Source organism: Melanerpes formicivorus, unplaced genomic scaffold (genome assembly GCF_026170545.1).
Source record: "Melanerpes formicivorus ecotype bairdi unplaced genomic scaffold, bMelFor1.0.p_v2 SCAF_29, whole genome shotgun sequence".
In the NCBI taxonomy this organism is placed as follows: Eukaryota; Metazoa; Chordata; class Aves; order Piciformes; family Picidae; genus Melanerpes; species Melanerpes formicivorus.
The window spans coordinates 8,031,935-8,047,527 of NW_027142381.1; the positions used below are offsets into that span (position 1 = coordinate 8,031,935).

The following is a 15,593-nucleotide window of genomic DNA, read 5'->3' on the forward strand; positions in this document are numbered from 1 at the left end:
TGGTTTTGGCCAGCTGAGAGTTCTGCCCAACAGACAAGGATCCTCACAGGTGCTTGCAGCCAGATTCCCAGTTGAAAAAGTCCAGCTCAGTGAGCCATCAGTCTCACAAAGACTTAAAGCACATTCAATCACAGAACTGTCAGTGTCAGATGGGACCCCAGGGATCATCCAGTTCCAACTCCACTGCTGTGGGCAGGGACACTCTCCACTAGATCAGGTTTGCTTCAGAGTCATACTGGGAGGAGGAGCTCAAGAGATTAAAAGCAGACTGGTACTCCCCTGTCAGGACAAGGGAACTGAGCCTTGAGGTGAGGTATTAAACAGAGAGATTCACTCTTGCTTCACATTGCCATAAACACACAAGCTCCCTTCAAAGCAGTTTGAGTGTGGGACAATACTGGAGACAGGATGAATGAAAGTGAGCCTGGGGTTGCCTCTGCACAATGCCTTCTCAGTGCCCAACAGGGGAGAGACTTCTGGAGTCCTGTGCCAACCTGGACTAATCAGTTGGTGGAAGATGCTGTACCTTCTCCAACAAGCATTTTGCCTCCTAAGCTCTTACTAACCACAGCTGCAACCCTTGGCAATGCATGAGAGCCTCAGCTGTGTGCTGTGTGTGCTGTGCTAAGCAGTGAGACAAACAATAATCTCTCTTACTGACCTCCCCTCACACTTGCTGTGGTTGATAGAAAAGCTGGGATGTCACTGACTGCTATTTCTTTCTTGCCTCCATCACAGCAGTAAAGAGAGTGAGAGTAAAGAAACGTAGAGGACAGCTGCTCAGAGCTGGCAGCAGCGTTGCAGATTGCCTGTGCAGCTTTGGGAATGCAGTGACATGTTTCTGCTGTGACCCACTCTCCAGGGAAGTCACCTGTAGGCTTCTTCCAGCTCACCTCTCACAGTGACAGCTCCTGCACTCCACCTTTACACTACCAACCCAGCACTTAGCACACAACTAAGGCTCTCATACATTACCAGGGGTCACAGCAATAGTTACTAAGAGCTTAGGGGGGCAAAATTCTTGTTGGAGAAGGTACAGTGTCTTCTACCAACTGATTAAATCCATCTTAGCACAGGATTCCAGAAGAGTCTCTCTCCTGTTGGGCACTGAGAAGGCATTTTGTACAGGCAATCCCAGGCTCACCTTCCTTCATCCTTTCTGCAGGACTGTCCCACACTCACAACTCAACCCCCCCAAGACAATGGCTTAAAAATGGCTTTGCTCTAAGGGAGTTTTCCTGTGATGGAAGGGAAAGCAGTCATACCTGTCCATTAAAGCCAGCCCCATCAGTGGATTGGAGAAACTCATTGTAAACTTGATTGGCTTTGCTGATCACCATGGCAACTGCATCCTGGTACTGAGGGGATGAAACAGCCAGCAAGGGCAAGGCAGCCAGTGGGATGTGGTCTTCACTGCTGCTGAGACAGCTCTCATCGTAGCTGTAGGGATTTAAGCTAGAGAAGGAGAGGCTGCCATCAGGAGAGGTACCAAGGAGCAGCACACAGCAGCACAGGATGAAGAGTTGTTAACACAAATGGGCTGGGCTAGAACAGTGGCACACCACAGCAAGGGGCATTCCCTCACAGGACCCAACTGCTCAGAACAACAACAACAACATCAAAGAGTTGCTGATGTATGTGAATGAGACCATGCCAGGAGGCAACTCCTGTACTTAAACACACTCGGGGCAGTTTTGCCACATACAAGTCAGACATAACTTAAGCAGCAGTTCTTAACAGATTGTTTGGGGGTTTGGTTTGTTTGCTTTTGTCCCTGTAACAACTTCCTACATCAAAGAACAGAATCCAGTCATCACAATGCAGTACTGTGTCCTACTGTGACCCTTCAGCTATTGGAAGCTCTAAGGTCCCCCTGGAGTCTTTTCTTCTCCAGGCTGAACACCCCCAGCTCCCTCAGCCTGTCCTCACAGCAGAGCTGCTCCAGCCCTTGGATCATCTTTGTGGACTCCTTTGGACCCACTCCAGCAGCTCTGTGTCCTTCTTATGCTGGGGACACCAGAGCTGGAGGCAGGACTGGAGGTGAGGTCTGAGCAGAGTGGAGTCAAGGGGCAGAATCCTCTCTCTTGCCCTGCTGCCTGCAGCTGCCTGCTGGGCTGCATGAGGGCACTGCTGGCTGCTGGGGAGCTTCTCCTCAACCAGTACAGCCAAGTCTCTGTCTTTAGAGCTCTTCTCAACCCATCTGCACCCAGCCTGCTGAAGCTGAGACAAATGGGTTAAATACCAGTGCTGGAGCTGAGAGAAGCACAGCTCTTGTTATCTGAATGCACTGGCAGGACACTGCAGGAGGTCTTTCCAAACCATCAGCTTGGAGCTACCATACTTGTACAAGGGCTGCAGGTGGAGAGGGGAAATCACAAGGAAGAAGCTGAAGTCACTGAGTGTAAAAGCCTTGCAGATAAACTCAGCAGTGTTAGAACCCAAAGCCTCCCCAGCACAGGCAGCAAGGCAGAACTGGTCATACGAGGTGGCTAAGAGGACCCCTGGCTCCCAGGGGAGCAGTGATGGATGGCACAGCGGCAGCTGCCAGCAGGGATAACCACGACTGCACCGTGGGCAGGCAGGGTGAGAGGCTACTCACCACCTTCTCATTCCACTGAAGTACTGCATGAAATTGGTCAGGAAAAATGCCACACCAACAGCTTGCACTGCAAGGAGCATGCAAGGGGCTGAGCACTCCACAACTCACCCAACAAAACATTTTACCACTTCATTTGATCATTCAGATGCTTATTTTCCTGCACAAGGCTTTGCTTCCTAAATGTAACTCTTTGATTTGTCCTTTTCCCCTGCTCCCCTTCCCCCCCCCCAGCTTGCAATTACTATTCACCAGTCTGCCTAATACTGTAATTCAGGAGCTCCAGTCCTGAGGTGTGACTCAATGTGTGCTCATCAAATCACATGCTATAAAAAGCTTAACAGTTGATCCACTCTGGGGTATTTTTCTCCCTGAAAAGACACAAGATGGCTCTCAAAGTCATCTAGCTGGAACAAGAATGTGCCTCGTTTTTTTTTAACCCTTGTTTGTCCTTAGCAACAAAGACAAGAGAGGAGTCATGCACTGTAAATGCACACAGGTTGCTGCACAAGTGACTTTGATTTACATGAGATACAGGAAGCTGAAAGTGGTAGGAGGAGGCCAAACAAAGCCATCTGAGATGTTTACTGGATGGAGTGACTTTGCCCTGAAGGATGCCTTAGCTCTAAACCCACTGTCTGCAAAGCAGGGAGAACTGCACAGGTGCATTGAGGGGAATCCCTCTGCCCTCTGCACACAGACCCAGCAGGATTCCAAACCTCTGCCAAGGTAAACAGAGGCTTCCCCTACCTTGGCATGCACCATGCCTGCACATTCAGAAAAGGGGAGGATACATCCAAATGGGAAAGAGAAATCTTGTGCTGCTGCTGCTTACTCAGTCATCTGGCTCACCCTTAATGAAACATTACAGTAATTAGAGGCACACTTCCTCCCCCACAGCTTGCTAAATGGAGTGTTTGCCACGAGTCTATGCTCCACAACTGCATCCTGGACTTCTGTCAGTGAAAGCTGCTGAGAGGGGAGAGCAGGCAATCAGCTCTCCTTCTGCCAGCCCCAAGCAGGTACCTGACAAGCAGCTCCACAGAAGAACATCCCACAGCAATGCCAAACTTATGTCAGAGCTGGGGATGACTCTACAGGACACCCAAACCCCCTGCTCGGCTGTGTGCAGCCTGGCTAGACGTCACGTGCTGGAACGAGAGGGAGTCAAGTGCCACGGAACAAGACTGGGAGCGCTGTTCATTGGGGCTGCCAGCAAAGCCAAGCATCACAAAATGCAAATCAACTCACTTGGAAACAAGAGAGAATGCTGCAGAACAGATTGCTGGGCAGGGCACGAGCCGGATCAAGATGTGGCCCAAAGCGGCAGGGAAATGGTCTTGGGTCACCTTCTCAAACACAGAACTGAAGGTGTTGATGTCTGCCAGCTTGCTGCTCTGGTCCCCACCTCCAGGGTCTAAGATGTTTCCCCCATGAAGGATCAAAATTAGCACATGAGTTTTGCAGTTCTGGTGTTGAACTCCTTCCTGTGAGGAGAAAGAAGAGGTAAGAAGGCAGGGAGCATTTCTCTGGGCAGTGCTGGTGCCTTTGGGGTCAACACTCACAAGCAGTTAGCAGGGATTGCTTTATTCCCACCCCTGCTGTGATTTCCTTCTATGACATCTGCTGTGACTGTGTATGTGTGCATGTGTGCAGTGTTCCATTCCACTTCATCCAAGTATGCCTGAACCTGGAAGACCAAACTCTGCTTTGCCAGAAAACCCTTGAGGCACAGATCACAGAATGTTAGGAGTGGGAAGGGACCTCCAGAGATCATCCAGTCCAACCCCCCTGCCAGAGCAGGATCACCCAGGGCAGGGCACACAGGAATGCATCCAGGCAGGTTTTGAATGTCTCCAGAGGAGGAGACTCCACAACCTCCCTGGGCAGCCTGCTCCAGGGCTCTGGCACCCTCACAGTGAAAGAGTTTTTCCCTTATGGTTTCTAGCTTCTAAGTGTCAGTGCTGGTGGGTTGGTGGAACTGACAGCTTCAAAACAGGGAGGTAAAGCTGAAGTGGGTCAGCACTGCTAAGGTCACTGTTACAAAAAGCCTCTCAGCTGGATTTGAACTGTATCCTTCACAGGAGGAGTCAAAGGGACTGAAATTAATTTGCTCCCCAGCAGTAGCTCAGCCATGACAAGAGGCTAATGAGAAGGACATCTGCAGGCAATCAAAGACTGCCATAATTTTCATGGGGCTGCAGGACTGGAATTCTTCACAAATGGAAAAGTTGTAATTTCCATGGCCTGTGTGAGGCCCTTACTCAGCTAAGGGGGAGGCACACCACCCTCTCAGGTCTGTCCTGCCTGTTAAAAGAAGCAAATCTCTTGCCATCAATGCTGCTGAACCTGCTGGGCAAAACCTGCAGCACCTCCCCTGAAGTCCTCAGCAGACTGAAGAACTTCTCTTCAGAGAGCTGGGTCCTATTTCCACCTAAGTTACTTAAGCAATGCCTAAAAAGCTTGTGATGCTGTTCAGTGAGTGCTGTTCAGTGACTGCATGTGCCCCTGCTGAGCAAAGGCAAGGCACAAAGCAGGTTTGCAAATCCTGAATGAAACCCAAGAGCCCTGCCACAGGTCTGCTCCTTGGAAATCAATCTCACCTCATTGTCCTCGTTTATTTCAATACTGCCTTGTGCTGGGAACCTTTGCTTCCTCAAAGAGCCTCTATATAATTCACCTGAAAGGACAGAAAAGAGACACAGCTGAACATGTAAATATTTGGCTCTTTTGCAGACATCTCTGGAGGTAAGGCAGGCTTCTGGTTTTGAGGCACACCAAGCTGCTCACAGGAAACCCTGTGGATAAACAGAACAGCAAGCAAGGTTTCTTGCAGCCCTCAGTATTAGAGGCTCCTCTATTCTTAACAGCAACATTTAGCATAGGATTCAGGTCCTCATACAAGAGGTATTAAGTGCCAGGACAGCTGCTTCTGGTCATCTGAGCCTTTCTGGAGCAGCAGATGTTTTGCACCATCTCTGCTCATCCCTGATGCCCTGGTATGCCTTAAGTGGCACTAAACACCTATTGATTGGTTCTCCAAAGACCACAGAATTCTGTGACTACCTGGCAAAGCTGCAGAGGGACCTGCAGCGCTCCACTACCAGGGTGCAAAGCAGGAGTAACAACCTGCAGAGGCATAATAAGGAAGAGACACTCCAGAGCACCACAGCGCCCTGCTGAGACCTTGTCACTCAGGATTGTGCATCCAGTGGACTCTTAAAAGCACAACAAGGAAAGGCTGACAAGGATTAACTTCAGAGCATGACCGAAGAGACCCCAAGACCCACTTGTGACTGCTTTTTGGGGCAGACTGGCTGGGCAGCAATCTGCTCTGTGTGGTGGAACATTGATGACATCAGCTTTAAGACCATGAGACTGTTCACTGCCCTTTGGAAGCCAAGTTTAGAAAGCATTTCTTTGCAGAGAGAGTAGCCAAACCCTGGACCAGACCTCCTGGAGGGGTGGTCAGTGCTCTCAGTGTTTAAGAAGCATTTGGACAATGCCCTTAAATATATGCTTTAACTTTTGGTCAGCCCTGAAGTGGTCAGGCACTTGGACAACATGATCACCCAGTACCTGAAGGATGGAGAGAGACTGTTTCAAAAGGCCTGCAGTCAGAGGATGAGGGACAATGGTTTGAAATTAAAGAAGAGGAGATTTAGATTGGATGTCAGGAACAAGTTCTGCACCATGAGGGTAGTGGAACACTGCAACAGCTTGCCCAGGGAGGTGGTTTGGGCCCCATCCCTGGAGATGTTCAAGGGGAGGCTGGACAGGGCTCTGGGTAACCTGATCCAGCTGAGGATGTCCCTGCTGTCAGCAGATGGGGTCGGACAGGATGACCTTTAGAGGTCCCATCCAACCCAGACCATTCTATGAGTTTATGATCTTTGTAGGTTCAACTGAAACTATTCTTCTCTGTTCTATGAAAGTTCTACAGGCAGCTCTGACAAAGCTTGCCCTCTGATCAATCTCCTCTGGTCCTGAAGACAAACAGGGAGGTGATACAACACTATCCACTTTTCTTCCTCCCCTCTCCCCCCCCGTGTTTCCTCAGTCATTGAAGAGAATTGCTACAGGATCCTTCTGGTCTCTTCATGATGCAGTCTCTTTCCTACAGCTGCATGTGTTAGTTACCTAGGAAACAGCTGCAGGAAGAAATTTGATTAGCACTGTTGTCAGCTTCATTGTTACATTTATACATGAGGATCAATCTCCTCCTTACACATTAAAGGAATGTTTCACCTTCCTGTCTCGTGTAGCACTCGTGAGGAGCCTGCTTCAGAGCAGAGGAGCAAAGCTTTGCACAAAGCAAACCGAAGCCCACTTAGGCTTCAGCTTACAGAGCTCTCAACTCAGCTCCTGGCACAATGACTTCTCAGGTGAAGAAAGGAGAGGCAAGAAGGAAAACATCAAACTTCTGATTAGCTGCCGTCTCCAAGAGGTGTTCTGCTGTGCTTAGTTTCCAAGCACAAGGACAGGGAAGTGACTGCTGGGCAGAGAGCACCGAAGGAAGAAACTCAGAACTCCTCCTCCTGCGCTCACAAATCTCTTCAGTTATCTCACAGGGCAATGCTCTAGCCAGAATACTTCCTAGGATTACTTCTGTGCTGTCCCTCTGGAAATCATCTTCTGAACTTTCAGAAAGCAGAGAGAGTGGTTTGCTCTTTCCTTAATGCATCAAACGCCAGGCTGCAGGAGTGTTCCTCGCCTCACACACACACACACACACATCATAGCCATGAGGATTCCAGACACTGTTTTAGCTGCAGGTTCTACTCTGTTGTGGCAGTAGCCCTGTCACAAAACTTGGCTTCCCTCAAGACTGTTTTCTCACTGTGGCTAAGAAAAAAAAGCATGACAGCAGCTTGAAGTGTTAAGGGTTAGAGGAGCAGTGACAAGCAGATCAGCCTGGGGAAGGATGCAGTATCCTCTTCTTTCAGACACACTGATGTGCACCATCCAACTGGCTCCAGAGCACTGCTAAAAGATCAGGCTGCAGTCACAGAAACCTAGAATGGCTCAGGTTGGAAGGGACCTCAGAGATCATCCACTCCAACCTCCCTGCCACGGGCACAAATGCCTCTCAACTAGACTCAGCTGCTCATGGACCCATCCAGCCTGGCTTTGAACACCCCCAAGGAGGAGGCTGCCACAACCTCCCTGGGCAGCCTGTGCCAGAGTCTCACCACCCTCACACTGAAGAACTTCATCCTCAGCTCCAGTCTAACCCTGCTCTCCCTCAGCTTCAAACCATTCCCCCTTGTCCTGTCTCTAGGAAAAGTCCCTCTGCAGCCTTCGTGGAGGATCCCTGCAGGTACTGGAAGGCAGCTCTAAGGTCCCCCTGGAGTCTTCTCCAGGCTGAACAACCCCAGCTCCCTCAGCCTGTCCTAATACAGTAGAGCTGCTTCATCCCTTGGATGTACCTTTAGGTTTTGGGAGGCAGCACACACTGTCCTGTTTAGAAACTCTGCAGCTAGGAGCAGAGTTTTAACCTGCACAGAATGAGGTGAGCCAAGTGTTGGGTGGGTTTTTTTGGCTGATTTGCAGCACCCTAAGTCAGGAATGACAAGGGCTGGATCTCCAGCACTGCCCTGCCCAAAGCAGCAAACCTGCCTGCATTCAAGGCAGTCCCACAGCAGGGGAGGCAGTGGGGCCTGGGGCATTTCAAGGGATTTGCTGATCAGGTTTTGGGTCTGCACAGGTTCAGCTTTGTTGTTTAAATACCAGAGACTTAAATAACTGTGAGACCTCCTCTGCCCTGATGACAATGTGAAAGCTAAGGCTATCCAGCAGCTAAAGCCCTGCAGGAGACCAAAATGGCCAGCATGACCTACTGGAGAGAATGACAGGAATTTAATTAGGCACTGAAATGGAGCTGATTACAGAGACATTATGTAGTTTACTGTTTACTGAAAGGGCTTTAATGAGGTAAAATAAAAACATGGGTTTGCTGGCCTGAACCTCTCTGATGGCACTATAAAGATTGTACAGATTTTTCCAGCTGCCATCACTGCACCAATTGCTGTGAGCTGTACCAGCCTGGAAATCACAGCAACAACCCCAAGGTACCCAGACCCCACACAGAGTCAGGAACCAGGGGGCTGGGAGAGCTGGTGATGCAGCCAGGAAAGGGCAGGGTGGTGGGGTAAGACTAAAAACTCTCTGCTCCTTTGTTTTGCCTTGGGTTTTAATCAGCCTGCAAGCCACAGGGTCCAGCAGACCTCTCAAATCTGGCACAAAGAGAGGAGATGGAGCAACTGGAGAAGGTGCTGAAATCTCATTCCTCAAGGCCAGCTCCTCTGTTGGCACCCAAATGAGCTGAGCAGTAGTGGGCAGGGGACAGCAGTGGCTAGCTCCAAATGCTGTCCTGCTGCCCAAGTTCACAAAAGCAAGGTCTCCAAACACACTGAGGGCTCTCAGGAACCCAGCCTTTGCTTGAATGCTCTCCTGGGAGCACAACCCTTCAAATCTCAACCCAGACACAACTGCTGAGCCACTCTCTGGGTCATAGCACTGGGCAGACTGAATTCTTCATGCTACCCAGTGAACCCAGCCCACTATCGGTGTGCCTCCTGCAAGCTGGCAGGCAGAATGCACCCCAAAGGAAAGGGTGATTTCCTCTCTCCCAGCCCCATGGGAAATGATGCCACTTCTTGCCATCTGCTGTCGCTGTAAGCTCAAATCAGTCATGAGAAATGTGTCCAGATGAAGGCTGCAGCACATGCTTCCTATGAACAAATGCTTCCTATTAACAAATGATAAAGAATATTGGAACACAGAGTAGAGGCAGTTTTGCAAACTGTGCTGCTCAGGGGAAAATGCTGGCACACAGGACCGAGCCCAGTCCTGCCCTGGAACTCACACAGTGCCTGTGTTAGCTTCCACACTCATTGAGTGAGTCTTGCACACCAGATCCTGTGCATGACTAATGGGAGTCAACTACTGTACACCAAGCACTGAACTAGAAGCAACACCCAGGCTTCAGTCAAGCATCTAGACTCCAAGTGTTCCTCAGCTCCAGTCCTCAGAGCAGGCCAGGTGAGCTGGGCAGAGCCTGGTTTCCACAGGGCATGTGCTGCAGAAACAGCAAACAGATGCTTCTCTGTGAACTCCACGAGGGCAACCAGCAATTGTTCCCAGAGAGAATTGTGATGAAAGAAAACACCCTAATTACACCACTCACTTCTCTAGGGCAATTTGCTCTCTTCAGTAGGCAATGCACAGAAAAGATCAACAGCACAGTGAGTCATGAATGCACTTCTGGAAGCAGGACCCCAGCAGCAGAAGAGCACTACCAGTGCCAGGCATGGTGCTGCTTTTCACTCCCTGCTGCTGCAACACCTCTTTCTTTCAGCAGAGATGGGACAAAGAAGCCCAGAGCACAAAGCACTGAAGGTTTCTATGCTCCAAATCATAGAACCAATGAGGTTGGAAAAGACCTCAAAGATCATCAAGTCCAACCTGTCACCCAAGACCTCATGGCCACTAAACCAAGCCATGTCCTGTCCTGTATGAGCCATCATGCAGAGCAGCAGCTTCACCCTCCAGCGCCCCAGCTCTGCCACTCCAGCCAATGCTCAGGCTCTGGCTAACAGATCAGTTGATGCTACAGGCACTTCCTTGGTACATTTGCACAACCCACACTAAAAAATGAATCCATTTAGAAGAAAAACTCCAAAGAATCGTGGTCCCTCCACACCCTTCTCAGCAGAGCAGCAGCCCCATGCTGGCTAACATTTCCATTCTATCTCCAGCTGCTGAACAGCCTCAGCACAACGAAAAGCGAGAAGAACTTCAGCTCACGTTGTTTGTCCTGGAGAAAGCCAGAAGAGGAAAATGCAGACTCTTCACCTGCAGAAGGGAAAAAGCACAACATGAACCCAGACTGCTTCAGAGCAACACCAAGCTCTTCATTTTTTTTTCCTGCTCTACTGCAGTAAATGTTTTGCAGCTGAAAACTGCTCTCATCAAAATGCTTAGCCTGGCAGCCAGGTTTAACTCTTCCTTTCAAGAAAGGCATCATAAGCAATCAAACTCCAGCCAGGAATCCATTTGGTCACCCATAGCATGAACCTACAGATAACTAAGAATCAGCAAGAGTTATCTAGCAACACAAAATAGATTCTTAATCCAAATGTTTAATAAGCAGTGGGGTTTGAGAATCTTTCTGACCTCCTATTCCCTCCCACAGTCCCCTTGTCCAAGGAAAGCTGCAGACACAAAAGGATTTTCTCAGATCTAAATACAAACCCCTAAGACACAGGGAACAGAAGAGCCTCTCATTAGTTTGTGCATAAAGGTCTCCCACAGCACTGAAGCCATTCCTGCCACGGAGTGTAAACACTTTGCCAGCATCACCCCAGCCCAGAAATGAGAGGCAATGGTCCCAGCCCACAGCCACCACCAGAGCTGGGGTGGGAACACAGGGCTCTGAATCCTTTGTCTAGATTCCTTCTTCAGAGGTCTAGGCAGAATTTACTCTTTCCCCTGGAGCCTACCAACCATCTGAGCAAACTCAAACCACGTGAGGAGATTGCACTTCCCTGCTCTCAGTCTGAGCAGACAGCAGACAAGGATGCTCTATGCACTTGGAAACAAAAAGCAGACTGGTCAAATGACAGGGACCAAGGAAGCTTGTGGCCCTCCCTGAGCAGCTGAACGAACCAGTCCATGTGTTGCAATCCTCTGCCTGCTGATTTTCTGCTGTTGAGGGAAAGCTTCTCCCCAGCACCTTACGACTACAGATCTTGCATGTGCTGCCCCTCACCTCCTGAACTAAAACTGCTGCCACACTGAACTCCACCAGGGTTAATGTGCAGTGAGTAACAGCAGGTTTCACTCCTCTGATGGATGCAGCAGTACAGAGTAAGAGCTCTGCCACAAGTCTCTATTTTTTGCTCCAGCTATCACAGCTGACAACTTGGCTTTTAGAGGGAATAAACCAGGAAAAGCAGCTGACAGGCGCTGCAATATACCACACAGAATCTGCTCTCCTCCATTCTGTGTGCTGACACTGCAAGCAAAGGGATCACCTGACTTTTGAGGAATGGAAATGGCATGAATGAATCACTTTCCAAACTTCACCCACAGCCTCTTGCACTTCCAGCTCCTCGCCAGGGCGATTCAGAGCCTTGTTCTGGCACCGAGCTTGGCTCACGCTTGTTACCTGCTTTCCTCACAGGGAGAGCAGCTGCTGAGGCCAAGAGGATCAGCACAGCAGAACAGAGCTGTGTGCCTTAGCACCTCTGAGATACTGAGGGCACCCTTCTTCCCCACACATCTCCTCCTCTGGAGGCTTTCAAGCCCCATCTGGATGCATTCCTGTGCGACTTGCACTGGATTCTATGGTCCTGCTCTGCCAGGGGGGTTGGACTCTTATCTCCAGAGGTCCCTTCCAACCCCTACCACCCTGTGATCTGTGATCCTGTGCCATCCAGTCTTGCAGCACTAACTAACTGCAGTGCCAGCAGGCTTTATGGTATGCATGACTTCCTCTCTTCTAGTCATCTGAATTCATTTAGTGACATCAACCACATTAGTGGAACAAATAAACTTCATGCTCCACTTCAGAAGGTGGCTCTTGCCCCAGCAAGAATACTCTGAAATTGAACTGCCAGGCAGGAAAAAAACCAACACACTTTTGTTAACAGCTCTTCCCAAAAACCTCTTTTGTTAACAGCTCTTCCAACCTGATCTAGTGGAAAGTGTCTGTGCCCACGGCAGGGGGGCTTGGAACTGGCTGAGCCTTGAGGTCCCTTCCAACCCTGACAATTGATTCTGTGGAATGCCACAGCAAGGTGTGAGCACAATTATGTCAGACTTGGGAAACTGGGAAACAGGGGAGAGGAAAGGAGGTAATATACCTCCAGATGGTGTGACCCTCTGGATGGGAAGAGCAGCCAGGGAAACTCTAGGCCCAAAGAAGCAGACAAGAACACACGCTGATTTCAGCAGGAGGACCGGATCTTAATTCAGACTGAAAAGGCAATGTGTGGAGGCACTGCAAGGGAAGCAGCACTCCCTGCAGCAAAACTCAGCTGAAAAAAGACATCTTAGTGGCTAGTTTAATCTTCCTACATTTTGCATGCATTTGCTGCTCTGTATTCTGGAACACACAGCATCACAAAATGAAATGAGAGCAGGCGCAGGACTCTGGTAACCTGCCCTGGTGTGAACTGCTACCAGGAGTGATTTGCAGGCATCCAGCTCACTGCTTCCCTCTGAAACCTGCTGCAAGAAGTAAATCTGCTCTTCAGAGAAGCCAGCTGACATGCTTTGGAATGCTGTTGACTGTCCCCAGTCTCCATCCTTTCCTTCCACTGTTCGCTCAGCGAAGCCAAATTTTCTGTTTGCCATTCTGCACATTATTAGGCAGTGGCAGATGCTACTGCCATGGATTTAACAGCAGTGTAAATATTACAGTTGGCTATGTACAAACACCCTTTAATTAATGATATGACTCTAGGAGAACATGGCAAGGAGGGGAAGATCATGTGTTAGTGCAGGGAAGGAAGAGAGCAGTTTGTTTACACAGAGCATTAACTGTGGATAAAATTAGGCAAGGCAGGCTTCACACTGCTGAGTAATTAAGCAGAGTATGACAGGGCAAATAGCAAAGCACAGCCAGGAAGACTGCACTGAGGTCTCAAACTTGGCATTGGGGAAATCCTGAACTCTTGGCCTTGCAAACTTTTGGGACATTTGGCCACTGCAGTTACAGAGAGCCTAGTCCTGACTTCCTGGTGTGTTGGGCTCCTGTCCCTTCAGTGAAAGGCTGAGAGGGACATCTGGTCTGTCAGCCAGCCAGTGCAACAGATCACCCTTTCCACATCCCAACTGCTGCCAGTAGCCCAGGGACCTCATGGCCCCCAAACCTGCTTGCATCGTCAGAGCTTGGAAATCCACTGCTCCTCAGGTTTCCAGGGTGCTCTTCATTCAGAACAAGCAGAAAGCTAAACAGACAAGAAAAAGTTAAGCCTCTGAGCAAGAGGAGAAGTCTCTCCAAAGCAAGGCAGCCTCCTTTTAAATCAAAGGGAATGGCTATGCTAAAACTGTGGCTGCCAGACAAACAAATGGAAGGAATAGTAGGAATGGAATGGAGAGAAGTAAGACAACACAGCCCTTAAGGAGCTGAGAGCTTGGACACCTTCTTCACAGTCACAGCATCACAGAATGTTAGGGGCTGGAAGGGAACTCGAAAGATTATCCAGTCCAACCCCCCTGCCAGAGCAGGATCACCTAGGGCAGGTCACACAGGAACACATCCAGGCAGGCTTTGCATATCTCCAGAGAGGGAGACTCCACAACCCCCTGAGCTGCCCCTGGGCACTCTCCAGACAATTAGTTTTTTTCTGCAAAGCAGTTTTTTATCTGTTCATACTGCTCTTGATGACTCTGCTTGCAGAGGAGACACAATCCAGAGTCAGAGGGTACCAGAGAGCTCAGCAGATCAAAAATCTCTGCCCAGTAACTGCAACACAGTGATAAGGACTTCCCTGAGAGACAGCAGCAGCAGCTCAGCATCAAGGCTTGAATGCAAGCTGGAGAAAGCAGCCAGGAAGCAGGAAAGGCTACAGAGACAACTCCATTTCAACACAGCTGCCAGTCCCACCCCGTGGCCAGCTCCACCACCTCCCTGGGCAGCCCATTCCAAGGCCTGAGAGGAATTTCTTCCTCACAGCCTAACCTGCTGAGGGTGCCTCAGTCTCACTGCCTGCTTCCCATGCAGCTGGGTTGCTGTTTGTGCTATTTTCTGTAATGAAAAGTTAATACATTTAAATGCTGCTGCCAGTTTTTCCCTGAAGACTTATTTCCACCTCTGATGAGAAAGGTTGTGCTGGTCAAGTGCTCTCAGTTGTACTTACTGAGCATCAATGATTGAATTATAATTGCCATTTATACCGTTCCTGAGGACCCTGTCTGTCTCATGCTGGAGCTGTAGCGTTAGTTAAGTAGAGCCCAGTGGCTCCTCTGCCATGCTCAGAGCATGCTGCATCTTCTCACACATCTTCATTTGTGGAAAGAGCCCATAATTAGCTGCTTTATCAATCAACCAATTTCTCAAAGCATGAAAAAGAATCAGCCCTTCACTCTCTGCTCAGGCACCTAGCAAAGCCACTCGCCTCAGAGGCTGAGTTGTAACCAAGCCCTCTGCAACCAAAGCAATGAACTCTTTGCTCTCCACAAGCTGTAAGGAATCCAACTTCAAGGACAAACCCCCAAACATTCCCTGAGTCAGCAGAGCATTATCCTCACAGCTTTCCACTGAAGAGTGAAGTACTGTGGGAAAGAAACCACGCAGGACATCCTTCTGGTTTCTCCACAAGGTTTGGAGAGAGAGAATCCATCCAGCTGTACCTGAACTTTGATTGCTTTTTTTACTGTGAGCAGCTGGGCTAAGGCTGAAACATCTTTCTCCTGTTGCACAGAGCCAGCACAGCCTTCCTGAAGTGCATGAGGTTCAACAAGGCAAAGTGCAGGGTCCTGCATCTGGGCCAGGCCAGCCCCAGGCACAAATCCAGGCTGGGTGCAGAGAGGGTTGAGAGTAGCTCTGAAGAAAGGGACTTGGAGGTGTTGGGTCCCTTCCAACCCAACTCATAGCTTCAGCAGTAACATTTCCTTGTCAACTTTCAACTCCTATCTAAGGCAAGCTAAACATTACCTTGGTTTTCTTCCAGCTTCCCAATTGTTTCTATCTGCTCAACAAGGTCATTTGAGTTCCACTGGCTCATGCCTATGAGAATGGCACTTTTTCCTTCCACCATCTCTTCTGTAGGAGAGAAAAGGAGAACAGAATTAAACTACAGTGATGAACAAGGCGGGGGGGGAAAAAAAGAAGAGAGATGGTGAGAAGTAGTAATTGAGAGAGAAATAAACACTCCTTGTGGTCCCTAATGGGAAGAGAGAACAAGTTAGCATATCCAGAACACTCCAGGAGAGCTTCTTGGCTTCCTGACATGCCCTGCACTCCTTTATACTGTGAAAGGACTGG

The 15,593-nt window shown here is 49.4% G+C and overlaps 1 protein-coding gene across 3 annotated transcripts in view; it reads right to left on the minus strand.

Moving 5' to 3' along the window:
- Positions 1–15,593, minus strand: part of PITPNM3 (PITPNM family member 3) — a 53,058-nt gene that overhangs the window by 17,670 nt on the left and 19,795 nt on the right. For 2 of the 3 annotated variants that reach the window (XR_010989372.1, XM_068154862.1), the window contains 5 exons: positions 15,264–15,371; positions 10,406–10,453; positions 5,200–5,276; positions 3,848–4,083; positions 1,266–1,455 (listed from right to left, as the gene is read on the minus strand). Coding sequence is in view for 2 of the 3 variants with exons in the window: in XM_068154862.1 (XP_068010963.1) it covers positions 1,266–1,455; positions 3,848–4,083; positions 5,200–5,276; positions 10,406–10,453; positions 15,264–15,371 (659 nt within the window). In the remaining variant the exon portion in view is untranslated. The remainder of the gene's footprint in view (positions 1–1,265; positions 1,456–3,847; positions 4,084–5,199; positions 5,277–10,405; positions 10,454–15,263; positions 15,372–15,593) is intronic. The other variant, XM_068154863.1, reaches the window with a different exon arrangement.